The following is a 27,214-nucleotide window of genomic DNA, read 5'->3' as shown; positions in this document are numbered from 1 at the left end:
CGCCTTCACCAACTCCGCCAACCACCTGTACGAACTGAGGATGACCTCTGAACCCAGACGGCAGGAGTCATTGGTGCCGACATGAGTAACAATTTGCAGTCGGGTGCACCCAGTGCTCTCTATCGCCGCCGGTAGGGCCTCCTCCACATCTCGGATGAGACACCCCGGCAAGCAGACAGAGTGAACACTGGCCTTCTTCCCTGACCTTTCCGCTATTTCCCTAAAGGGGTCCATCACCCGCCTAACGTTGGAGCTCCCAATAACTAATAAACCCCTCCCCCCGTGTGCCTGCTCGGACCTTGCCGAAGGAGCAGCCACATGTCCACTCACAGGCAGAGCGGGCGATGCCACACGGCCAGCCTCCACATTGACCCTTCGCCTCGTGCGCCGCGAATGCCGCTGAACCCGCCACTCCCCTTGGGGAGAGGGTGGCCCAACCGTGCCCGGTACCCGCGAAGATGTCTCGACAGCAGGGACAGTGGGTGAAGCATGTAACACCTGGGGTGTACCTTGCGATGCACCAGACTCCCCACTGCCGCTACACTCAGAGGCAGCAGCCTGAAGACGGATGACCGAGGCCATCAACATGCTCAGCTGTTCGCGAAGAGTGGCCAGCTCCTCCTGCGTCCGTACACAGCATTCACACATCCTATCCATCCTAAGGAATCAATTTACTGAAGAGACTTAATCAACTTTTAACTAGACTGCTAATTCACTAAAGGCGGCTGATTATTGACTAAACTGTGATTGCTAGCCAATTCTTGTAGAAAAAAATGAAAGTAGCATTACCTGTCTCTGGACTGTATTCAAAACAAACACTAGCACTACTAGCACTATGACTGACGAAAGGGACTCTCTCTGACTGTATTCAAAACAAACACAAAATCTATGGAACACTATTAATAGCACTCGACAATTAAAGCTTCCTAAAAGCAAAAACACACTGAAGAAGTGACAAGTAAGAAAAATACAGTTAATACTTAAATTAAGGTAGCTCGCTGCACAGCAGACGTGAAGCAGACGGCAGTTAGGGCGACACATTCTACCAAGAAGGACGTACACAACTCGTGTTGTCTGTAGTTCAAACATGCCTAGACAGTCTATACTGCAGTTTGATCACATCCGAATGGTTACTTTGTGCCAGGAAGGGCTCTCAACAAGGGAAGCGTACAGGCGTCTCGAAGTGAACCAAAGTGAGTCTTGCTCAGCCACTCAAGGGTTACTACTACAGTGGATGACTGCTATCTATGGATTATGGCTTGGAGAAATCCTGACAGCAACACCACCACGTTGAATAATGCTGTTCGTGCAGCCACAGGGCGTCATGTTATGGCTCAAACTGTGCGCAATAGGCTGCATGATGTGCAACTTCACTCCCGACGTCCATGGTGAGGTCCATCTTTGCAACCTTGACACCATGCAGTGCGGTTGAGGTGGGCCCAACAACATGCTGTATGGACCACTCAGGATTGGCATCACATTCCCTTCACTGATGAGTGTCACATATGTCTTCAACTAGACATGAACCCTATTGAACATGCCTGGGATAGATTGAAAAGGGCTGTTTATGGACAATGTGACCCACCAACCACTTTGAAGGATCTCCCTCTCTGAGGGATCTACGCCGAATTGCCATTGCGGAGTGGGACAATCTGGCCAACAGTCCTTGATGAACTTGTGGATATTAGGCCAAGATGAATAGAGGCATGTGTTGTGGTTGGCAGGAGAGCCAACTCCGTACTAAAGGAGGCCGAAATGCACGTGTTTTAGCCCACGCAGGCTGGCGTGAGGTCTGGAACATGACAAGGGAATTAGAATTGAGAAAAATGGACGTAGCTGGTGGAATGCTTAGCTTTAATCCATTAATGGAGAACGTCGCTCTTTATGGTACATGATTCACAATATCAATAGTACGGATACTGGCGCCTTGCTAGGTCGTAGCAAATAACGTAGCTGAAGGCTATGCTAACTATCGTCTTGGCAAATGAGAGCGTAGAAGTCAGTGAACCATTGCTAGCAAAGTCAGTTGTACAACTGTGGCGAGTGCTAGGAAGTCTCTCTAGACCTGCCGTGTGGCGGCGCTCGGTCTGCAATCACTGATAGTGGCAACACGCGGGTCCGACGTATACTACCAGACCGCGGCTGATTTAAAGGCTACCACCTAGCATGTGTGGTGTCTGGCGGTGACACCACAGCATGCATCAATGCAAGAGGATGTGCTACTGGGTATCAGAAGTACCGGTGTGTACAGCAGTCTGGACCACCACCTCTGAAGCTCTCACTGTATGGTGCTACAACATGCAATGTGTGGTTTTCATGAGCAATAAAAAGGGTGGAAATGATGTTTATGTTGATCACTATTCCAATTTTCTGTACAGGTTCCAGAACTCTCAAAACCAAGGTGATGCAAAACTTTTTTTGATATGTGTATATTTATTTATTAATTTATATGCAGTGCTTCAGAAGATAATCCTACAAGTCAGCAGGAAATTGAAGTATACAAAATACACAAACCTCTAAATCTTCAAGTCAATATAATGAGAGATATTTTCAAGCGTAAAACATGCTAAGCTGTGCTCCTACATTAGTTTTTCTTTATGCTGATTTGATTTTAGCCTTTTATCCAACTGAACCCTATGGAATATTACAAATAAATTTTCATTTAATTTAAGACAATTAGCTACTATTTTTAGACTAGCAGACTGCTGTTGCTTGTTTGAAATGGCATTATACTTGTCATTCTATATGTGTTTATATGTTTCACATTTGTACGATACTGAATAAAAGTGATGTATTATTCTGCTCCTGGTATCTCTACAACCAACTTCACTCCCTGATGTTTTAGTACACTCCAAGACATATATCTTTAGAAATCTAATGTAAGACATTACTTTCATATTGTAAAGCAGGGTCAGAAATTTACAGGGAGAGGAAAGAAGATCGAATATTAGTGACTCCGTTTTTGATTCAAGTTATTATTCCAGTTGCTTAGGTAGTTCGTTGTAGACACGTAAACAAAACATACTTAGGTGTAAGTACTTAATACTCAGGTACAGAAAAATTTCTGACATGTAACATTAATTCCTTACTTCTTGTAGTAATCATGAAGCTTCACAATGATGCAAATAAATATTACAACTAGTAAAAAATCTAAATTACAAATTTATCAAAACAGCACATGTTTGAATACAGATTCATAAAGATTTACTTTTTACCCTGATCTAATAAACCTACTGGACAATACAGCTTATGTCTTTGGCATAAATATAAACAAAATGCCTAAAATTTGATTGTAATGTAATTTTAACATAATGGATTACATCACTAATACACTGCAGTCTTTTTTTTTTTCAGAAGTAAGTTGGTGAAATGATTTCAAGAATAGCCGCACTTTTCTCAGAGTTAATGTCAACATCATCTAGTGCCATGGGTAAACTGTAATGGCACTATACCGATATGTGTCTGTCTCTTCTATCACACAGCCTTGACCAGGAATAGTACATCTTTATTTCCTCCAAAAGCAGGGACTGGATCTTTTATTTGCCAGCTCAGTCCAGCCATATGGGCAAAGAATTCTTCTTTCTCAACTTGGACACAAAAGTGATGGATTCCAGTTTCTTTCAGTATGGAACAAGCCTGTGAAAATTTCAATCAGTTTGTCTGTAACATTGTAAACACTACATACAGTAAATATAGTCCCATACTGAACTGCACTTGCCTCCTGTATGATGTTCTGCTCACTGGCATCTGGAGCAGCTTGAATGTGCAATGTTCCAACATTGGTGTCTGAGGAATGTTGCCAGAAGTGTTGTTTCCTTATAGTCTGTACACCATCAATGGCAGTAACCTACACAAAGTATATTTTATGTATATAAACATTTGCAGTATGCCTTTGACTATAAGATAAAAAGCTGATCAATGTATCTCTATTAATTTAATAGCTACCAACATAATGAATAATATTTTTCTGTATGCACAGAACTCTTTGCATAATATTGTCAACAAGAATCAGCTGTGTTCAGTGAGACCAACTATAGGTTGTTTCTGTGAACACGTTAGTTGTCCAGTGCTTACTGCTTTCCTGTTTTCTAAATTTCCTCATAAAGTCTTTCTTTCTGTTTACTATTATCAAATGGAAAAGTAAGGGAAGAAATAATACTGGTACAATATACATCCCTGCCATGGACTGTATGGTGGCTAAAGAGTACAGATATAGATGTAAAAGAGCAATGTGTTTAGCCACAAGAGGTGGGATGATATGACACTGCAAAATACAGTAACAAGATGAAAATTTAATCTGAAAGTTATTAACAATTTCTTTTCAATGTCAACTTTGCATCCACATACACCACCAAAGTGCGAGGTTTAGTGCATTCTATTCACAATAACAATTATTAGATAAAATTCAAATTAAATTATCTAAATACTATAAATATGTGTAATGCTTTATAGCTTATACCATACCTGCTGCAGAGCTGCCAGCAGTTTGTCACCCTCTTTGACAGGGCTGCGCAGCAATAACACATACGCTGAGTGCTTGAGAAGTGGAATTATACTAAGAAAAATTAGCACTGCAATAAACATGGAACAGATTGGATCTGCTATGTACCAACCAAACTGCTGTATTAGCAGAGAAGAAACTATCACTCCAACACTACCAAGTGTATCAGCCATTATGTGCAGGAAAACTCCTGAAAACAAAAATCAGCAAATAACTATACGCTTGTGGGCACGTTAGATATGGTACCTAACAACAAAGCATCCAAATAAACTGCTACATAAAGAGGTTTGCACCAGCATCATGACTAGAATGTCCACCCGCCCCCGCCATCCCCCCCCTCCCCCAGAAACCCTTTTTATATGAGGGTGGTTTGAAAAGTTCTCAGAACGGAACAGAAAAAAAGTATTTACATCACTGAATTTTTTTTTCAATGTTATCTCCTTGTTGATTAATGCACTTGGTCCAACGATGTTCCACTGCCTTGATCCCATCTCGAAAATGAGTTTCCTCCAGACCTGCAAAGTTGTTGTCAACTGCGGCTATGAATTCTTCGCCCAGCAAGAAAAATTTTCAGTTTTGGGAAGAAATGGAAGTCTGAGGGAGCGATATCAGATGATTGTTCATGTAATTCTGCCATGACGAGAGCACATGTGTATGGACGCGCATTGTCTTGATGGAAGATTACTTTTTTCCTTGCTAAACATGGTCTTTTTTCATGTATATTTTGTTGCAATTTGTCCAGGAGGTTAGCATAGTATTCTCCAGTAATTGTTTGCCCAGTGGTGATATAATCTACAAACAGAATCCCCTTTGCATCCCAGAACACTGATGCCGTGACTTTCCCAGTGAAGGAATTGTCTATGCTTTCTTTGGTGGCGGAGAATCAGCATGTTTTCACTGCTTTGACTGATGTTTTGTATCTGGGGTATGCACCCAAGTTTCATCTGTGGTCACAAACCGGCACAAAAAAAATCTTGTTTGTTTCTCTTAAAATGGGTCAAACATTGTTCCAAAATGTCCATTCTCATGCGTTTTGATTCAATGTCATCCGGCATCCATCTTGCAGATAATTTTTTCATTTCTAATTCTTCAGTTAAAATGTGATATACCCATTCAGATGACATCTAGCAAGCATGAGCAATTTCACGCACTTTCAATTGGAGATCCTCCATGACCATTTTGTGCACTTTTGCAATGATTTCTTGAATAGTGATACATCTTGGCTAACCACTGCACAGATCACCATCTAAGCTCTCCAGGCCAAATTTAAATTCATTTGTCCACTTGGCAACAGTTGAATATGATGGAGCAGAGGCCCCCAGTGTATTCTGGTAATTGGCATGAATGTCCTTTGCTTTCATACCTTTACGAAGTACTTAATCACTGCTCGAGTCTCGATTATTTCCATCTTTGCAAATCACTATGCGGGAACAACAGAGTACACCACCACCACAGCTCTCTTCCAAGAGCACTGTTTTGTCACAGGTTTACAGGCAACAGTCTAATGAATATCACGTGAACAACATTTTGCGCTAGTGCTGACCTCTCGTGGTGATTTTGAGAACTTTTCAAATCACCCTTGTAATAATGAAATTATGTTTTTTTGAGTATGTTTCTCACTCTCAGGTCATATAAATGGCTTTGACTTAATAAATTGGTGTGAACAACAGCAACATCATTGAAACATTCAGCGTCTATCATGAGACACAAAACACTGAAGATCTGCCTCACAGTGGTCACCTGCAGTGAACAACGCCAGCAAATTATTGTTCATTTGTATCCTCATGAGACTGCAACTAAAGTATGTGCTGCTTCTTGAAGGGTTATGCTGACCCACACAGCAAGCAACTGTATCAACATGATCAGTTTCACCTCTAGGTGTCCATTGTGAACAACAGTACAAATACCAAAGCACTGTTGTGCATGAATGTGGTGAGTGAGGGAGCACCTGGAATGAATCCTGAATTAATGAAATCAGGTTCTCTTCACTGATAAGTATATGATTTGTCTGATACCTGATGATCACTGTAAAATTGTATGGAGGTAGATAGGTACCAATACACAGGGTGGTGGGCCACTCATGTTATGCATTATAGAGAGAGTATCCTCCAACCTACTGTCCAGAATCAGTCAACCTTTCACTGATGGGTCTGTGTTCCAGGAAAATAATGCACTGACACACTATGCCCAAAGAGTGTGACAGGCTTGAGCAGCAAAGTATCAACCACCTTGTGGACAGCATGTGCTGGAGAAACTTGACAGTATGTGTTACCCATAAGTGGATTCTGGTTTTCACAGAAACACACTTTTGAACAACCTGCCTTTATTTTGGTTATTGTTTTGTCTTTACTCCTGGCTTACTGTGACCCTAAGTCCACTTAAGTTCACAGATTTGCGAACGGTGCAAAGCTTTTTTTGAGCAGTTTACATGGCAACTAAGGAAATATTCTCATTTGTATAATTAAGAAATTTGAGAGTCATATGAAATTTTTTTAAAAGTATATGTGCTATTCATGTAACAACTTTTCAGCAACTCAACACACTAAACACCCCTCAGCTCTGCAAAATATGTGGTTCCCTAGTTTTTTTGTACTGCAGATTATTTTCACCAGGAGAAAAATGACTACATGTTAACCAGCCTAGATGTGGTATTATCATATGGCCATTGTGTGGAGGGAATGAAGGGAGGAGGGGATGAGCAACAAGGAAGGAATCTGTATGTGTCATATCTGTTCTTTTGGACATGCCTGAAAGGACAGACACCATTTTTGATTTAGTGGACGTTATATATATGTGACATAAGAGAAACTAAGACCTCAGCCGCAACTGGGCACTGAAACAAAACCAATGTTGCCAGGTAGATATTTGTGCTGGACGTGACTCGAACCAAGATTTTCGCTTTATGCGAGTGGTCATCGTAACCACTTTGGCTGTCTGAGCACACTTTCTGTCCAACCTAAATTCTCAACTTGCCATACACTGAATATGAAGTATCCCTGCCCATTATCCTACACACACTACACACGCATGTGCGACAAGTTGAGAATTTAGGCTTTTAGGTATTGGGGCAGCCGAAGCAGTTAAGACAACCACTCAAGTAAAGCAGCAAATCCACGTTCAGGTCCTCACCCAGCACAAATTTTCACTTATTGCCAATGGATTATTTCAATGCCCGATTGCGGCTGACATCTGAGTTGCTGTTCTGTCATTTATACATATAGCCACTGAATCAAAAATGATATCTGTTCTTTCAGACATGTCTGAGTCTCTCTTACATCCAGGAAAGAAGACTTGGGTTTAATTCTCCACCAATTATGAGCTTGGGCTGGACGGGGCAAGGGAAATAATCATTGTTGTCCTTTGCACAGGGACCATCCCAAGATTTACCTAAATCAATTTACAGACCCCACATAAAAAATAATTATGATGATCAGACTCTCATTCCTCTGAAATGTGATTCCACTGCCTTAACTATGTGGCGTGCTACTCAGTGTGTGTGAGTGTGTGTGTGTGTGTGTGTGTGTGTGTGTGTGTGTGTGTGTGTGTGTGTGTGTGTGTGTGGGTGGGTGGGTGGGCGGGTGTGGCAAGTTGAGAGGCAGGGGGGATTCTCTAGGCACAGAGGCACGGATAATATTGAGCAGCCAGAACATTGCTAGTTTTTGGACAAATCCTTTCTCACAGCTAATAGAATATACACTGAAGAGCCAAAGGAACTGGTGCACCTGCCTAATACCGTCTAGAGCCTCCACGAGCACGCAGAACTGCCGCAGTGTGATGTTGCATGCACTCGACTAATGTCTGTAGTAGCGCTGGAGTTTATTGACACCATGAATCCTGCAGGGCTGCCCCCTAAATCTGTAAGAGTATAAGGGGATGGAGATCTCTTCTGAATAGCACATTGCAAGGCATCACAGATATGCTCAATAATGTTCATGTCTGGGGAGTTTGGTGGGCAGTGGAACAGTTTAAACTCAGAAGAGTGTCCTGGAGCCACACTGTAGCAATTCTGGACTTGTGGTGTGTCCCACTGTCCTGCTGGAATTGCGCAAGTCCATTGGAATGCACAAAGGACATGAATCGATGCAGGTGGCCAGACAGGACCTTACTTACATGTCACTTGTCAGAGCTGTATCTGGACATATCATTGGTCTCATATCACTCCAACTGCACACGCCCCACACCATTCAGAACCTCCACCAGCTTGAAAAGTTCCCTGCCGACATGCAGAGTCCATGGATTCATGAGGTTGTCTCCATACCCATACACATCCACCAACTCGATACAATTTGAAATAAAACCAAGCAACATGTTTCCAGTCATCAACAGTCCAATGTCAATGTTAAGAGGCCCAGGCAGGGCATAAAGCTTTGTGTCATGCGGTCGTCAAGGGTACACGAGTGGGCCTTCGGCTCCGAAAGTCCATATCGACAATGTTTCATTGTATGGTTCGCATGCTGACACTTGTTGACGGCCCAGCAATGAAATCTGTAGCAATCTGTGGAAGGGTTGCACTTCTGTCATATTGAATGATTCTCTTCAGTCATCATTGGTCCTTTTCTTGCAGGATCTTTTTCTGGTCATAGAAATGTTGGAGATTTGATGTTTTACTGCATCCCTGATATTCATGGCACACTCGTGAAATGGTTATACAGGAAAATCACCACTTCATCGCTACCTCAGAGATGCAGTGTCCCATTGCCTGTGCATTGACTATAACACCACATTCAAACCCACTTAAATCTTGGTAACCTGCCATTGTAGCAGCAGTGACAGATCTAAAAACTGCACCAGACACTTGTTGTCTTATGTAGGCATTGCTGACTGCAGTGCCATGTTCTGCCTGTTTACATATCTCTGTATTTGAATATGCAGGCCTGTACCAGTTTCTTTGGCACTTCAGTGTACATAAATGTGGACAACTACAATGTCCTAGCTGACTACACTGTGCCAGCACTTGATGTTGACTGAGTTGGGGAAAGGTGACTATCACTGAAAGGATGAGGCAGCAGGCACACAGGATAGGAATATGGCACATGAGCTTTTTCTGGCTCCAAGAAAAGAGAGTTGTATGTGGCACACAGTGATGTAAAGAAGTGGATGGGGTGTGAAAACAGAATAGATGAATATGGAGACTATAGAGAAGAGGATGTGGGTGTAGGATGTGTGAAGTTCATGTCACAGGCCAGGATTGGAGATGGGTGTGAGGCAGGAACTAGCAGAGACTTAGGATGGATTATGGGATTGGAGGATGGGTTGTCAGATCTATTCCCATCCACACAGCTCAAATAAGATGGCGTTGTGGGAGCAGGAACTAGACAGTACATATTGTGAAGCAGCCTTTGAAGTTGAACATGTCATACTCAGTGGTATGTTTTGCCTCTTGGCCACAGGCTAGTGGGGCCACTCATTCAGAGGGCATATAGTTGTCCACTTAAAGTTAAAGTACTAACAAAGAGATAGAGGGGCTGGCCAGTGCTTACCTCAGCTCAGTACAGCCGATCGATACACAAAAAACAACCGAAAAAGGGAAGCCATCTTTAGCTTCCCTCTGACAACCATGTTTCCATCCTTGCTACCCTCCCTGTTTTCCTTTCCCTGTTGCTTCATAACCTGGGTTGTGAGTAACTAAATCCACTTTCCCTTCTTCCCTTTCTTTCCCCTCTCTCCTCCCTGATGAAGAAACATTTATTCAGAAAGCTAGGAACATATATTTTCGGTTGTTTTTTGTGTATCTATCGGCTGTACTGAGCTGAGGTAAGTACTGGCCAGCCCCTCTATATCTTTGTTAGTATTTGTTTCACATCTTTATATGAGATTTCCCATTAATCATTTAAAGTTAAAGTATATCTACTATAGGATATAACAGCTTCCTCGTATGGCCCTGTCCGTAACAGCTCTTGCACATGGATTTTCCACAGGGATATGACCTATGTTTCAAGGAATTGGTAGTAGATTTGGTGTAAGGATGGAAAGGGTATTTCATAAACTGAGTAGATGGTGGAATATCAATTTCAGAGGGGTGGAAAGGATTGTGAATACAATGTTCCACTTTTCTAAGCACACTGATAAACAATTGAATTCCTGTGAAGGATACCATCACATTATTCCTATCTGGGTGTTACTGGATATTGAGGGGAGGCAGTGCCCCTTTGCAGTTGGTTCACTGGGATCATACAATGATGTAGGGGAAATCTGTCTGCACATTAGATCTGGGAGGTATTTACTGTAAGTGAAAGGCATAGTAAGAGCTTTATCATTCTGGGCAAGTGACTACTCAGATGCAGCATCCATGTGTGGCCAAGTATTTGCGAAAGAGGTTTTAGTGTGCAGCAAATGGAAGCTATAGTAGTGCATTCATGGTTAGTGGACTTAACACTGGCAGAAGTTTGTATGGAATCACTGAAAAGGTAGAGGGCTGGGCTGTGGCTGTGGGTCACAAGGTGAAGCATATGGGAGATAAGTTGCCATCTTTGGTTTGCCTTCCCCATAATATTATCTATGTGATAGTTCCAAAATAAGTTGTTTGTAACTGTAATTTCTAATTTTTCAGTTGAACTGATAGCCTTTAAGTTTGTGTGATTTATTGTGTAATCAAAATTTAAAGGATTCATTGGTATTTAGTTGAATTGATAGCCTTTGAGTTTCTGTAATCGAAATTTAAAGCATTTACCTTATTTAGAGTCAATTGCCACTTTTTGCACCATACAGATATCATGTCTAAGTAATTTTGCAATTGATTTTGATCTTCTGATGATTTTACCAGACAGTAAATGACAGTGTCACCTGCAGACAATCTAAGAGGGCTGCTCAGATTGTGTCCTAAATCATTTATACAGGTTAGAGACAGCAGAGGACTGATAACATTTCCTTGGGAAACACCACTTCTGTTTTTCTTAATGAATACATACTGTGACTTTTCAGAGGAAATCATGAATCCAGCTGCACAACTGAAATGATGCTCTATACACACACAATTTTATTAGAGGTCTCTTGTGAGGAATGGTATTAAAAGCCTTCTGGAAATCAAGAAATATTGACTCAACTTGAGATTCCCTGTTGATAGCAAATAAAGAGCTATTGCATTTCACGAGAAAGATACTTTTTGAATCTCTGCTGACTATGTGCAACAGACCATTATCTCAAGGTGTTTCAAAATGTCTGGGCACTGTGTGTAAGTGATACAGTTATGTAATTCATCAGATTACTTATATTGCCTTTCTTGAGAGCTGGTCTGGCTAGTGCAACTTTCCAGTCTTCAGGCCTCGATCTTCTGTCAAGCAAACAGTTATATAGATATACTAAGTATGGAGTTATCTGCTTACTTTGAAAGGAACATAACTAGTATACTATCTGGACCAGAAGACTTGCCTTTACCAAGTGATTTAAGCTGCTTCACTAATCTGAAGACATTTACTTTTTACTCATGTGGGCAACATAAATCTTTGTCAGCATACAATGGACCACCTAGGCAGTGCTTGGAGTGTGCAGTTTATCCATGACATTCTGTGGTACTACCAAAACAGTGTTATTTCATATGTTGTGCTCTCACAAGTCTATCAATAGTTTTGGCATGGATAGCTTTGACCTTTTGGGGTTGTCAATTCATGGGAAGTTGTTACAAATTGATGTGAGTTTCTGGCCAATATTAATGCATAATGTGACAAGTACAGTTCTTTGTTCCATGGTAGTTTAGGCAAGGCCCAAGGGTTCAAGACCCATGTGGTACTGAAAGATACTGCACATCCCAAGTTTTTTCATGCTTCTCCTGTCCCTTCTCCATTATGGGACCATGTTGGCACAGAGTTTCAGGACAGTGACATTATCAAACCAGTGTCGGCCAATCTGCTCGGGAGATTCTGCCACCCTCTTCCCCTTTTTGTTCACAGATTCAGCATGCAGCAGCCCCACTGTCACATTTGCAGATGTTGCCTCCAGCAGCATGTTTGTCTCCACAGGGGAGACACCTGTGGGTGTCGACCTGGTGCCACCACCAGTGCTGCAGTCATGCTGTGTCCAACTCTATGTCCCACAGTTGGTCAGGTATGTATGGGGCTGGTGGTGGCTGGTATAATTTCATGTGATGTTTCATTTTTCAATTGGGTGCTTGAACAGGCTAGTTGATCATGTCAGTGGCAGCATATTGTGAAAACCAATGCTGAACGATTTAACTACTAAGCAAACCAGTGAACAGTCCTGCTGGAACTGGCTCATTCCATTGGGGTAGTGCATCCTCATACTTGGCACCATAGTATGTTTCATAATATGTACCCACTGACCTGTGGTGTGATGACTATAAATTCAATGAAATATCCCTGCCCCATCACTGTTTATCATACACCTGTCTGTGGTGCAATGTGTTATCTTGTTCAGTACATCTCAGCTACATTTTTGTTAATCTTGCAACACATCAACAAACAGTATAATGTAAAGTGAATATGGTATTGGGGGGATGCAAATCCAAGTTAATTTTATGTAATTCCAGAATATTTAATTGCTATCATGCACCCACCATGTAACTATACAGATTTACACTTAATGAATTATTTTAAATCAAAGAGGAGCAAACTCTTCTGAATATGTAAAGGGTAACAGCCCCCTGAAAAATAGATATTTTGATTGGGTGGGGTTTAAACTGAAGTCACACATTATCACATCACTGTATATGGGCCCTACACACAGCAATGGTGTACCAGTGGCCAAGCCTTGAAGGGGTTACATCAGGAGATGGCAGAGCTGCCCAAGCCAACAGACAACCAGAGGTCACTAGCCCCACAGACCTGTTTGCCTCCACTTCAACATGATCACATATAGTTTCTCTAGTAACTGGATGAAGCCTGGGTAAATAGGACAGTGAAAAGCTGTTCTGATGCATCTTCTGTCGAGCCCTGGGCCAGATGCTGTTTGTGTCCACAGCTCTTCAATCAGAATCTTGATCAGGTCCTTTGCTACATATAACGCCATGCCACACCAAATACCTTGGACTGAGGGAGCTGCCTGTGTCAGCCTTCACCATCGCTAGGACTTGGCCTCTGCATCAGAGACAACCAGGAACTTTTTATTGGCCGTCAACCTTCACAGCATTATTTTGTTCTACTTTCAGGTGAATATTAACATTGACTATTTCATCATTTTGGCCTTCAGCCTGTTTGGACTTGGGAAAAATCAGTGCTAATCATGAACTTTCTCAAACTATTGTAGTGATAAACTTTTCTCCAAAGAAGGAGTATTTTGGTTTATGTACTTCCCAATAAAACTGCTCTACATAGTTTTTCTGGTCCATGTTCTCATTGCACCTCAACTGGCAGAAGACTTAGCACAAATAGCGCTTCTTACCTTTCTATTAATGAAATCAGATAACAAACAGTATCATGTCCACATTCCATTTGCTGTAACTCTGGTAGAGGACTCATAAAAAAAATCTTCTTTGCCATCCTTAATAAGTTACAAGATGATACTTTTCCATGATGAATGACAGTCAGTGCAATTTTATGTTTCAAATAGTAGGTGCCATGTTGCATCTATGAACAGCTAGAAACATATCCAGGCAGATTTTATTTACTCAAGTAATTGCAATGCATATGAGTTAAAGCAGGAACATCCAAGGGGGAGGGGGGGAGGTCGACTAGCATGTATTTCTCCTCATCTACAATTTAATTCCTACAAGAACTTCATTTTGTGAGTGAAGTCTTTTTAGAAATGAAAATACAATCTTCACTCTCTATAAGATCACACATAAAAAATAAAAGAATTTCCTAAATTACGTGAATTGCTAATTTAGAGGTTATTAAAACTAAATTTTGTATGAAGCAATCATCAGCACTGAGCTGAAAAACCACAGTTTAGACAAAGGGGCTTAAAATGATCTTAAAGATAAAACATTAAACCAAAAAATTTTGAATATTTACTTGCCTTCCATGTTAGCATTATGTGAATGACTGTGGAAACCTGCTGCATGACTATGTTTGTGACCATGCTGATGATCATGAGAATGTGAAGATCCATGTCTGTGAAAAGTTTTAAATGTGTTGTAACAAATAAAAATAAAACTGTAAATCTTAACTAAAATGTAAGAGTTTGGCAGAAGAAAGTATTAGCCCTCAGTTTAGTGAGCATGTCTGATCACACTATACACTGAGGTGACAAAAGTCATGGGAAATGTCCTGATATGATGTTGGTTCTTCTTTTGCCAGGTGTAGTGTACTAACTTAACAGGGCATGGAATCAATAAGTTGGAAGTCTCCCGCAGAAATACTGAGCCATGCTGCCTCTATAGATGTCCACAGTTGCGAAAGTGTTTCCTGTGCATGATTTTATGCATGAACTGACCTGTTGATTTTGTCCCATTAATGTTTGGTGGGGTTCATATTAGGCAATCTGGACGGCTAAATCATTCAGTCGAATTGTCCAGTATGTTCTTCAAACCAACTGTGAAGAACTGTGGCCCAGTAACAACTCCATTCTTGTTTGTGAACAGGAAGTCCTCGAATGGCTGCAAATTGTCTCCAAATAGCTGAACATAACCATTTCCAGTCAATGATCAGTTCAGCTGGATCAGAGTATTGAGACCATTCCATGTAAACACAGCTCACACTACACTGGAGCCACACCAGCTTGCACAATGCCTTGTTGACAACGTGGGTCCATAGGATCCTGTAGTCTGCACCACACTGAAACCCTGCCGTCAGCTTTTACCAACTGAAGCCATGAATCATCTGACCAGGCCATGGTTTTTCAGTCATCTAGGGTCCAACTGATATGGTCACAAGCTCAGGATAGGTGCTGCAGGTCATGTCATGTTGTCAGCAAAGGCACTTATATTGATTGCCTGCTGCCATAGGTAATTAACACCAAATTTCACTGCACTGTCCTAATGGATATGTTTGTCGCATGTTCCACATTGATTTCTGTGGTTATTTCATGCAGTGTTGCTTGTCTGTTAGCACTGACTACTACACACAAACACCTCTGCTCCCGGTTGTTAAGTTAAGGCCGTTGGCCACTGCATTGTCCATGGTGAGAGGTAATGCCGAAATTTGGTATTCTAGGTGCACTCTTGACACTTTGGATCTCAGACTACTGAATTCCCAAATGATTTCTGAAATGGAATGTTCTTTGTGTCTAACTCCAACTACCATTCTGCTTTCAAAGTCTGTTAACTCCTGTCGTGCAGTCATAAACATGATGGACACTTTTTCACATAATTCACCTGAGTACCAATGACATTTCTGTCAATACACTGCCCTTTTATACCTTGTGTACATGATACTACTGCCATTTGTATATGTGTGTATCGCTATCCCATGCCTTTTGTCACCTCAATGTATGTTGTGTTTTCGAGTGAACTACGTGCTGGGAACAAGTTTTTGAATATGTATAGCTAGAGAGAGCTGTCTGCTGTATCATTTGTTCAATCTTACTGTATTCAGGCTTTTGTCTTATAATTTAATCAGACATAATTATAACATGTAGCAACTCAAAATGTGCTCTTGTGGTTTAGTACTTTCTTCCACTGACCCCTTTAATCTCTCTACAAAGACATAGATAAAAATCACCTAAAGCAAAACACAGAAGCATTGTTCTCCAAGTCTTCAAACACTTTAACTAATAATTATTTCCAGTAATATATTTTTTTACATTTTTGTCACTCGTGTAACTTAAGCAAATTAAAATAATTACACAGTGTGAGAGAAACAAGTATGAATGCAAGCGAATGTTGAGATGTTTATATCAATCACTAACTGTTTTTGATTAAAGACTGGTTTTTTGCACTGTACCACTTAGTAAATATTTGTAAGGTGCATCCAAAATACACATCCTTGTTTCCTGCTTGGTATTAAAATGAAATAAACAATAAAGCAGCATCATTAAGAAAGATATTGTGAAACTCACATTCAGTATAACTAGAGATGTTGTACATCATCGCTACAGACTACTGAAGCAAATTAGTCATTACTTAATGGTATCACAAAAAACTTACTTACCTCCAGACTACTTTTGTAAAAAAAAAAAAAGAAAAAATCAACTATGATGACTTCACTTTTCATAACAATATTCTTTGACAGCACTGGCAGAACCACCACAGAAGCAGTAAAACAGTGAGATTGTACACCAAACCCAAGGCTACTACTGTACAGTGTTTGAACAAGCACGAGTACTAACCAGCTGTCCACTTACATGAATGGCTCCACAGTACTATGGCCAAGAGCAGTTTTCACCTGTCACTGTCAAAGCATGAGCATGACACCTATATTCTGGACACGCGCGCGCACGCACGCACACACACACACACACACACACACACACACACACACACACACACACACACACACAACAACAACAACAACAACAACAACATTCATAAGCAAATACATATTCCCATGACACACAACAGTGTAAATTACTTTTGCATTTTCATTTTGCAAACCCTCAAATTGTGTTACACAGGGCCATCTCCACCCATGTCATGTATTTATTTTTCTATTTCCACCCCCTTTTTTTTATTTATGGGTTTGACCAGCTATGGACCGCATACAACTTAAGACTTATGGTGTTTCTTTTTTCTTCCTTTCTTCCCAGTACTTCTTCATTTTCTCTCCAGCTGCTCTCTGCACATCTGTCCACACTCGCTTGGGTCAAGGTTTTTGCTCAGCTTTTTCATAGTTTGCATTTTCTATCAGTAGCCTGAAGCGATTCCTGTCGTGTATTATTTCTTCTGTAACACCTATTTTGTTGGCATCTTTCTTTACTGCTTCTATCCATCCAACAATTTTTTCAGCTTACTAACATAATTAAAAATTTTCTTTTTAATCTATGTTTCTTCCAGTCTTTTTAAATGTCCATAAAATTTTAGCCACCTCTTCCTCATTGTATCTGTGATCTTTTCTGTATTTTTGTATAAATCTTCATTTATCCTTTTAATCCAACTTTTTTCATTTTTTTCTCAGGACCTAGAATTTCTCTTAGTATTTTATCTAAACCCAAGTTAAAGAGAATTGGGGACAGTCCGTCTCCTTGTTGAACTCCTCTTTTGATTTTGAATGGTTCAGAAATTTCGCCTTGACACTTAATTCTTGACGTTGTATCTGTAAGCATTTGTTCAACAAGTCTCCTTGTATTTTCGTCCATCCCTGATTCATAAAGTATCTGGAATAGTGTTTGTCTGTCAACTGAGTCATTTGCTTTCTTGAAGTCTACAAAAGTAAGTACTGTATTTTTATTTTGTATAGCTCTCACTCTCAAAACTGTTTTTAAATTAAGAATCTGTTCTGCACATGATCTACCTTTTCTAAATCCTGCTTGATAATCTCCTACATTAGGTCCTGCTTGTTTCTCTATTCTATTTAAAAGTGCTTTACACAGTATTTTGTATATTACTGATAACAAGGATATACCCCTGTAGTTGTTGATGTCTGTTTTATCTCCATTTTTTATGGAGAAGATGGATCAGTGCTTGTTTCCCGTCACTGGTTATGATACCTTTTGTCCAAATATCTTTAATTACTTTGTGAATTTTCTGCCATGTGGATAAGCCCCCTAGTTTCCACATTTCTGCTACTATCTCATACTCTCCTGGTGCTTTATATTAAAAACAAAGATTCCAAGACTTACCAAGCGGGAAAGCGCCGGCAGACAGGCACATGAACAAAACACACAAACACACACACAAAAATTACTAGCTTTCGCAACCGATGGTTGCTTCTTCAGGAAGGAGAGGGAAAGACGAAAGGATGTGGGTTTTAAGGGAGAGGGTAAGGAGTCATTCCAATCCCGGGAGCGGAAAGACTTCCCTTAGGGGAAAAAAAGGACAGGTGTACAATCGCACACACACACACACACACACACACACACACATATCCATCCGCACATACACAGACACTATTTCTTCTACTGTAGGTGCTTCTGGTGGTGAATTTTTCATGTTGTGGTTTTTGAAATTGTAATCTGTCATTAGGCTCTTCACACTTTTATACATTTTCAAAGTATTCATCAAGTTCTCTTTTTTGCTTAAAACCATTTTTCCATTTTTATCTTTAAAATGTAAACTTGGTGACTGGAATCCTATTAAAACTTCTTTGAAAGACTTATAGAAGTCTCTAGTGTTGTTCCTTTTAAAGTCTGAATCCATTTCTTCTAATCTATCTTTGTCATATTTTCTTTTCATTGATCTGATGATTTTTGCTGTCTTTATCCTTTCTTTTTTAAACTCCTCCCACTATTCATGTATCTTATTACTGTTCCATTTTTTTCATGCCTTTAGTCAATTGTCTATTGCTTCATCACACAGGCTCGTGTCTTGGTACTCTTTGTGGTTGTCCCATTTCTTCAACTGACTCTAGCATTGTTTCTTTAATTTCTTCCCAATCATCCATTTTTCTTGTGTTTAGTATATCACAGAATTTGTCCTGATTTTGCATGAGAAAATTAGGTCTTACTGTTGAAAATCTTCTTGGTTTTCGTTTAAGTTTATTCAGTTGGAACATGGTCTTTATTTCAGTTAGATTATGCTCTGAGTCTATGTTTAGGCCGTTCTTCACTCTGACATCCAAGAATTCCCTGTCATTCAAGTCGTTATAGCCACATGGTCCAAATGATATTCACCTTCATTTGGATTAGGTGAGACCCCTTTTTTTTCTTTCTTGCAAGTTTCCTGAAAAATGTCGACATTAGCTTTAGGTTAAATTGTTGCAAAATTCTATGAGTCTTTCCCCATTTCTGTTGGTTCTTTCATTTGCTGGATAATCTCCAACTATTGATTTAAATTTTATTTCTTTGCCAGCTTGTGCATTAAAATCGCCCACTAAAATTTTGATATGCTCTTTTGGTAATTTGGATGTTTCGTGTTCTAGCATTTCACAAAAATCTTCCACTTTGTCAACATTTGTTCTGTTATGTTGGTTGATAAGTGCATGTGCATTTATAATGGTGTAATGTTTATTGTGTGACTTGAACATCAGAAGTGAAATTCGTTCTGAAATTAGTTCTAAAATTAGTCATTGATTCCATAAGTTAGCTGTTAGACCATAAATGCTGTCCCTAATATAGTCGTATTATGGGAATTTTGAATGGTTGATTTTCATTTGTAGATCCTGTATCCACCTGACTCAAATACATTTTCATCCAGGTACCTTGTTTCTTGAAGTGCTAATATAAGTATGTTGTGTTGATGGAGAGTGTCCGTTAGGTGTTTTAGTCGTCCAACTAATTGTGTTGATGTTCAGAGTTCACAGTAGGTGTCTTTTCTTGGGTCTTATCTTTGAAGAAGAACTAGGAAGCTCCGAATCTTCCTTACATGATGTTCTAGGCTTTCCAGAATTCAAAGGCCTAGTTGCACTGCCATGAATAGTGATGGAAGATTGGTTACTTCCTGGAGTAGTTTTCCTTCTGAAATTTACCATGATGTCTTAGGTTAAAGTTTAGTTTGGGTAAAGGTAGTTGAACCTTTCCATGATAAAAATTCAAGTATTTAGCTTAGAATTATAAGTGCGGCCACCAGTAATAGTGGGACAGATGTCTTTTGTATCTGCCCACTGTGAAAACAGGTGCTACAGTCTTGTGCTTTTGTACAAAAGCCTGCCTCTTCCACCAGTTCTGCCGTTCTGATGATCTTCATTGCTGCCTTCACTGCCATTGAGGTCTTCACTGTTTCCATGGCAAGGGACCCTCACAAGGTACTATCACTCAGGCCAGGTGAACCAAGGTTTTTAACTCCTCCCCCTCCTCCACCTCTATTTTACATGTTTATTCTTCTTTTATCTCTTTTCCTTTCAGCACACATCACTCAGTTTCATATTCAGTATCATATGTATTACTTCCTGTAATAATTTATATTCCTTTCTCTATAGCGACTTCCCATCCTACATGGATCCCTACTCCATTTACCTATGTAAGTTCAGAATATCACCTCTATTCCTAGCTAAACTGACTCCCACATACTGTTTTTTGTCCAAACCATGAAATCTCCCCTCCACCTTCACAATGGCCTAACCATAAAAATTCCCTTCTCTGTATATTACCCCTCCTTTCACAATGACTTCCAAATCTTTGAATTCTATCAATCCCCATCCCTCACAAACATAACACTAGAGGAACACATCACCATGGCACACAGATCTGTGAACCACTTCGCTCCCTCTGCAAAATGCTGTTACTATGGAACTCCAGTTAAGTACGCCCCATCTCCCAAACTGAAACCTTTCCAATTTATTGGCATCCTACTCTCCCTCTGAGCACTTCTGTCATTCAATACCTGTCCTTCCCCAGTGAACTGAAATCAGCCAACAAAACTCAGCTGTCAACATATCTTTCAAAAACCTCAATGCCAAAGGAGTTTCAGTCCTCTTCAAAGGCCTCATCATTAACCCCACATCCAAATACACTAATTCTGGGCTTTCTAAAGAGCTACAATCCTCTTCTTGATACTTAAAATGAACACACTTTTTGCTACTAACCCCTTTGGCCAAAAACCAACATGGAACATTTCCTCTCCCATCTCATACTTCACTAAACTGTGACCTTCCCCATTACCAAATAACCTCCCACCCCAATTTCAGGACTTTCTTACTACTTTTCTCCTTACTTACTACTTTTCTCCCTAAGAACATTAACTCATTGAACAGAATATCTCTCCAAAACCTTAAGACAGACCCCAAATTGATCACCCTCCCTACAGACTTCACCACTGTCATGATAAAATGCAGTGATTATTCAATTTATGTATCTGCTAATAATCTGACTCTTCCATAGTGATTCATCCCAGAAGTCTAGCACAACCACAAGCCCATGCTCAGATTTATTTATTCCTCATACCAGCTACTCCACATAAACAATGCTTCTTCCAGCCACAAACCTCACCATCCTTGAAGTCCCATTGTAGCTGCTTCCTGTGCTCTAATGGAAAGGACCTCAACTCTTGTTGATCATCCCTTCCAAATGAGCCACAACCTAGGAGCCCCTATCAAAGACACAACTCAATTCCTTCATTGTCTCTCAACCACATCAACACCATTACCACCTGGATCACTACTTGTCAATGTTGACACTATGTCTCTATAAAGCAACACCCCAATGTCACTGGTCTTGTCACAGTCAAACACTACCTCTCTCAATGTTCTACTGACTCCAAACCCATCACCTCACACCTTACACACCTGGTAGACTACATCCTTACAGATATCTAGGTCTTCTCTGAGGGGAGGATTTAAAAACAAATCCATGACATGACCATGAGTGTCCACATGGTATCTTCCTAAACCAACAAAGTCATTTAGAGGAAAGAATAGAAGCCATATCAAACCCCCCTTGCTTGGTTCAGGTTTGTAGATGACATCTTTACAATCTGGACCCAGGGCATAGGCACTCTACCTTCATTTCTCCACAGCTTCAACACCATCTCTTATATGTAAATCTCCTAGTTCTCATCAGCCCAAGCTGCCGCCTTCCTGGATAGTGACCTCCATCTCTCTAATGGCTCTAACGAATCTCTGTCTACATCAAGCCTACTAACTATCAACAATACAGCTATTTTGATTACTGACATCCCTTCCACATTGAAAGGCTCTTACATAGAGTCTGACCTAGCTGTCCACCTGAATGAAAGGCCAATGTAAACCTGTGGCACGAGCAGAGTCGGCTACTGAGTAATAGAACATGTTGCTGAGCTCAACATGCTCACGGTTACTGCATGAGCTTTTCCATCTGGACCCCACTCTCACAATACCAGATTCTCTGAGTTATGTTGCTCTTTCTACAGGTTCCCCCTTCTCTGTTCTGTCTCCCAGGTCATTGAGTGCCACATGTAACCTCGCCTGCCAGCAGCAGAGCAAGTTCACAAAAACTGCATTCCTATTCTCTTCACTTGATGCATCTACCTTTCAGCCATCAGTCACCTTTCCCCTCTAACCCCCTTACCACTTTGTGTCTCCTTTCTCCCATAGACCACTTCCCCTGATACAAATGTCCTCATCCTAAATGTAGTACAATGAGGTCAGCAGGATGATGTAGTCAGCAGACATGCAGGTGTGTGTGTGTGTGTGTGTGTGTGTGTGTGAGAGAGAGAGAGAGAGAGAGAGAGAGAGAGAGAGAAGGATGTATCTATTGCCCATTCAATACCTCAACTATGTGGTAGGTTGGTGGTTACATTTACTTTTTCCATTAATTATATTCCACCAAGAACTTATCAGTACCATAAATATTAAGAAAAGATATTGTGCAGGGAAGGAAAATCTTATACCAATGTTTGTACATGAGGTCCTTGTATGGAGAGGGGGTAACAACCCAACAAGATGAATTTTGTGACAAAAATGAAAGTTATTGACTGTTCAGATCAATAACAGGCTATCTGTAAAATTTTTTGTTTCACATATTACTCGAACCAGATATTGACCACAATGAAACACAAGGTAAGTTTTTTAATGCACTTATAAGAAAGTTAGTAAGAAGTGAAAGGATGGTGAAGGAAATGAACTATGTTCTCTTGAAAGCATTTGTCTTTAAGATTGAGGACTGGTTCATATTAGATTGTCTGCCTGTGTGCAGCGTGATTGTGCTCCGTGTCAATACTCATATAGTGGCTTGTGCTCTTGTTTTGTGAAAGTATTTAGTGTTACCATCATCAGCAACATCACTTTTTAATTATTTATTTATCTTCACTCTTTGTTAGTCATAATTTTAGAATTGTAGCAGTGCAACAGTTACATAGTGCAATCTCTTGTTGATACAGTCTGGTCACAGCTTTTCACTTAGTGTCTGACTCCATGGGTTAGTACATTTATTCATAATATTAAATAGATATGCATAACAAGAAATAGATGCAGACTTTGCTTGTTATATGTGGACATGAGGGAAATTGGCCACTATCCAAGAACAGCTATAAGCTGCTAATGCCACTGAAGGCTCTGACATTAAGTGGGTGATGGAGCCTATTGAGAAAAAACACAGCAGGTAGCGACGGAAGGTTCAATCCTGCCTTTCTGGAACCCAACTAATCTTCCACTAATATTCTACCAATTTTCCTATTCTTCTGCATATGATTAATGTCAGTATTTTACAACCAAGATTTATTAAATGATGGTTCAGTAATATTCACACCAGGTAAGACCTGACCTCTTTTGAATTGGAATTATTACATTCGTCTTGGTGTGGGGATATTTTGTCTCTATCGTTTATCTTGCACGCTAGGTATGCGGCCTGCTCTCCTAAGCATCTCAATAAGTCTGAAGCAATGTTGTCTACTCCAGGGGCCTTGTTTTGACTGATCTTTCAGTGATCTGTCAAATTCCTTGTACTCCTCTCACAGCATCATCTTTCCCATCTAATTTGAATCTACTCCCTCTTTCTTTTCTGTAGTATTGTGTACATTTTGCCTCTATAGCCTTTCCATATACTTCCACTTTTCAACCTTCACTTCTTTGCTCAATACTGACTTCCTGTCTGCATTCTTAATATTAATACAGGTGCTTCTCTTTTATCCAAAGGTTTTCTTTAATTCTCCTATAGGCAGCATCTATCTTTCCCACAGTGATCCATATTTCTACAGTTTTGTATTTCTCCTCCAGCCATTCCAGTTTTTTAAGTTCTGTGCTTCCTGTCAGTATCAATTTTTAGATGCCTATTTTCTTTGGTTTGTTTCATTTGTGACATTTTTATATTTTCCCCTTTCATCTATTAGAATCAGTATCTCAAACAATGGAAAATCCATGATGAAATGTAACAATACTAGCGAAGGAAAGTTTGCTACTCACCAGATAGCAGAGATGCTGAGTCGCTATAGGCACAACAAAAAGATTCACACAATTATAGCTTTCGGTCATTAAGGCCTTTGTCAGCAGTAGACACATGTATACACACATGCACGCACACACACTCATGCAAACGCAAATCGCACACACATCTGCAGTCTCATTGTGGTTTCAGTTCCCCCCTGAGACTGCAGGTGTGTGTGTGAATATGTGTGTGTGTGTGTGTGTGTGTGTGTGTGTGTGTGTGTGTGTGTGTGTGTGTGTGTCCACTGCTGACAAAGGCCTTAATGGCCAAAAGCTATAATTGTGTGAATCTTTTTGTTGTGCCTGTTGCGACTCAGCATCTCCACTATATGGTGAGTAGCAACTTCCCTTCTCTAGAATCAATAAATCTTGTGTTATCCAAGGATTATACTGGGCTTGGAATTTTTCCCTATTTGATCCTCTGCTGCCTGTACTGTTTCACCTCTCGAGGCTACCCATTCATCTTGTACCATATTCTCTTCCCCTGTTTCAGTCAACTGTTGCCTCATGTTCTGTTTGAAACTCTCAGCACATTCGATTATTTCAATTTCTCCACGTCCCATCTCCTTAATTTTATACTTCTCTTAAATTTCTTCAATTTTAACTGAAGTTCATATCCCATAATGTATGCTCAAAGTACACATATGTCTCTGGTAATGTTTTGGGGTTTAAAGTCTGGTTTCAAAATCTCTGTCTTACCCCTTTATGGAACCTATCTGAAAGCTTCCACTGTCACCTGATCTCTGTCACACATACAACCTTATTTCATGATGTGTGTGCCAAGTGTTACCAATGTTAAAATTTTGCTTGGCGCAAAATACTATGAGGCATTTCCCCATTTTATCCCCCCTCCCCCACAATGTTCACCTATTATTTTTACTTTTCTTCCTTTTTCTCTACTACCAAATTCCAGTTTCAATTACAATCAATTTTTTGTCTCACTTAATAAACTGAATAGTTTCATTTGACTCTTCACACATTCTTTCAATTTTGTCATTATTTGCAGAGCCACTACGCATATACCATTGTACTACTTTGGTGTGTGTAAATTGTTTCACATATCTGGGCTGCAATAATGTGGTCACAGTGCTGTTCATAATAATAAAAATGTCCTCCTTTTTCTTTTCTTTAAAAAAAAATGGGCAGTGGGGGGAGGGAGGGAAGGAAGTAAGGTTAGGTTTTCACATCCCATTGATGATGATGTCATTAGAGACAGTGCATTTGCCTTACGCCATTTTCAGGAATCATGGAAAATTTTAATCTGGATGGGGATTCGAACTGACAACCTCCCCAGTGCGATAAATAATTGTGCCACCTCGCACAGTAATAGTGCTGAGATTGAAAACTTATTCCTTGAGTTCTAGGAGGCATTCAGTACTACTGAACACTGTTACTCTGTGAAAAAAAATAGGCTTATGAAATTTTGGACCAGCTCTGTGATTGGATAGAAAACTCCCTAGGAGATAGAACAATATATGTGGTTCTCAACTGGGTGAAGTAATTAAGTGTAAAGATAAAGTTAGGAATACCTCAAGGAAGTGATGTATGCTATATACTATTCACTATATACAAAGTGTGTCAAAGTGTTTGTACCAAACATGTAGGGATCATAGATGAAATGAAGGAGAAAAACTTTCCTCGGAGACAAAATCTTCACTGACAGTTCTCAGTGATGCTCGGCCTTCTTTTGTATTGTTTATGCATCTGAGACATGGTAGGATGTAGACACTCTGGTGTGCATGCACCTTGTTTATTACTTATAATCCAGTAATCTGTTCCATGTGAAAGGGGGTACATCGAACAAAATTAAAGTTCCTGTTTCACTTCCAAAATATCTTTCTTCATTTACAGGCTCTCACTCTTAAGGTTTTCTTGTTGAAAATCACTCAATAAATTTACTGGAATAGGTAGTAAGCAGTACACCTGATTAGTAGACCCTGCTAGTTTGATGAAATCTCATCTCCCAGGGATGGTCAATGTTACAGGACATGTAATGCCACCAGGAAGCACCAGTGAACATTTTGTCTCTAACAAAAATTGTTCCCCATGACATGAACTATCACTCTTAGACATTTGAAACACCCTTTATATTTGGGGTGGGGTAAATAAAAGTGGCCTGGAGAACAGAGTTCCAGGGTACAATAAAACACAGCAACGGATAGGAAATACAGCACTAACCCTGACTACAGCAGATATTTAAAGTGGCCACGATCCATCTCTTGAAACTTTTGGGCTCTGGCCAGCAAGTTGTTGAAGGCAGATCAAAGCTGGGTTACTGAAATTGCTGCAGTCTCATCTGAAATGTTCTGTTGATGTTCTTGAAGACTGTGAGCATTGTTGCAATATACCTTAGACCTGAGGGCTTCCCACACAAATAATCACACACTGACAGATCAGGTGACCTGGTGGCCACCTAATGTCACGCCCACACTGACCTCTGCTAAGAACTCTGTCAGATGTGAAGATTGTATAAATGTGCTCCAAGGTTTGGCTGGCTACATGGGCAGCTTTTCCATCCTGTTAGAAATAACTGTAGGTCTTGTCATCTTCTGTTAATGCTGCCACAAATGCTTTCAAAATGCTGGCAATGTTACACACTGAAGTCAGTGTCTGGTGAAAGAAGACGGGACCAATAACGTGGGTGCACACACTGCACACCAAACCCCAGCTTTCTGATCATGCAGTGGTGTTTTGTTGAAGTTATTTGGATTAATATAACCACTCAGGTGAAACCAGACTTCATCAGACACAAAGAACAGATCCATGTCCAAGCAATTCATTGTTATCTCAGTGAACAGCCAGTCAAAAAACTGGAAGCACTGTGGAGCATCTGCTGGTTTTAATGCATTAACAACAGATACTCAGTAGGAATACAAATGCAGGTGGAGTATTCATCCACAGGATCGACGTGATATGCCACTCTCTTGCGACAGGCATTGGGTTAATTTGGCAG

The 27,214-nt window shown here is 40.3% G+C and overlaps 1 protein-coding gene across 1 annotated transcript in view; it reads right to left on the bottom strand.

The window, feature by feature from the left end:
• Nucleotides 1-2,955: 2,955 nt before the first annotated feature.
• LOC126365970 (zinc transporter 5-like) overlaps nucleotides 2,956-27,214 on the bottom strand; it is a 233,939-nt gene continuing 209,680 nt past the window's right edge. The window contains exons 11-14 of the mRNA XM_050008767.1: nucleotides 14,411-14,505; nucleotides 4,465-4,691; nucleotides 3,719-3,847; nucleotides 2,956-3,636 (exon numbers count right to left, since the gene is read on the bottom strand). Coding sequence (XP_049864724.1) covers nucleotides 3,475-3,636; nucleotides 3,719-3,847; nucleotides 4,465-4,691; nucleotides 14,411-14,505 — 613 coding nt within the window. The 3' untranslated portion in view covers nucleotides 2,956-3,474. The remainder of the gene's footprint in view (nucleotides 3,637-3,718; nucleotides 3,848-4,464; nucleotides 4,692-14,410; nucleotides 14,506-27,214) is intronic.

This window comes from Schistocerca gregaria, chromosome 4 (assembly GCF_023897955.1).
Source record: "Schistocerca gregaria isolate iqSchGreg1 chromosome 4, iqSchGreg1.2, whole genome shotgun sequence".
NCBI classification, from domain to species: Eukaryota; Metazoa; Arthropoda; class Insecta; order Orthoptera; family Acrididae; genus Schistocerca; species Schistocerca gregaria.
The sequence above is the reverse complement of the archived record's forward strand: the minus strand, read 5'-3'. Positions and strand labels throughout refer to the sequence as shown.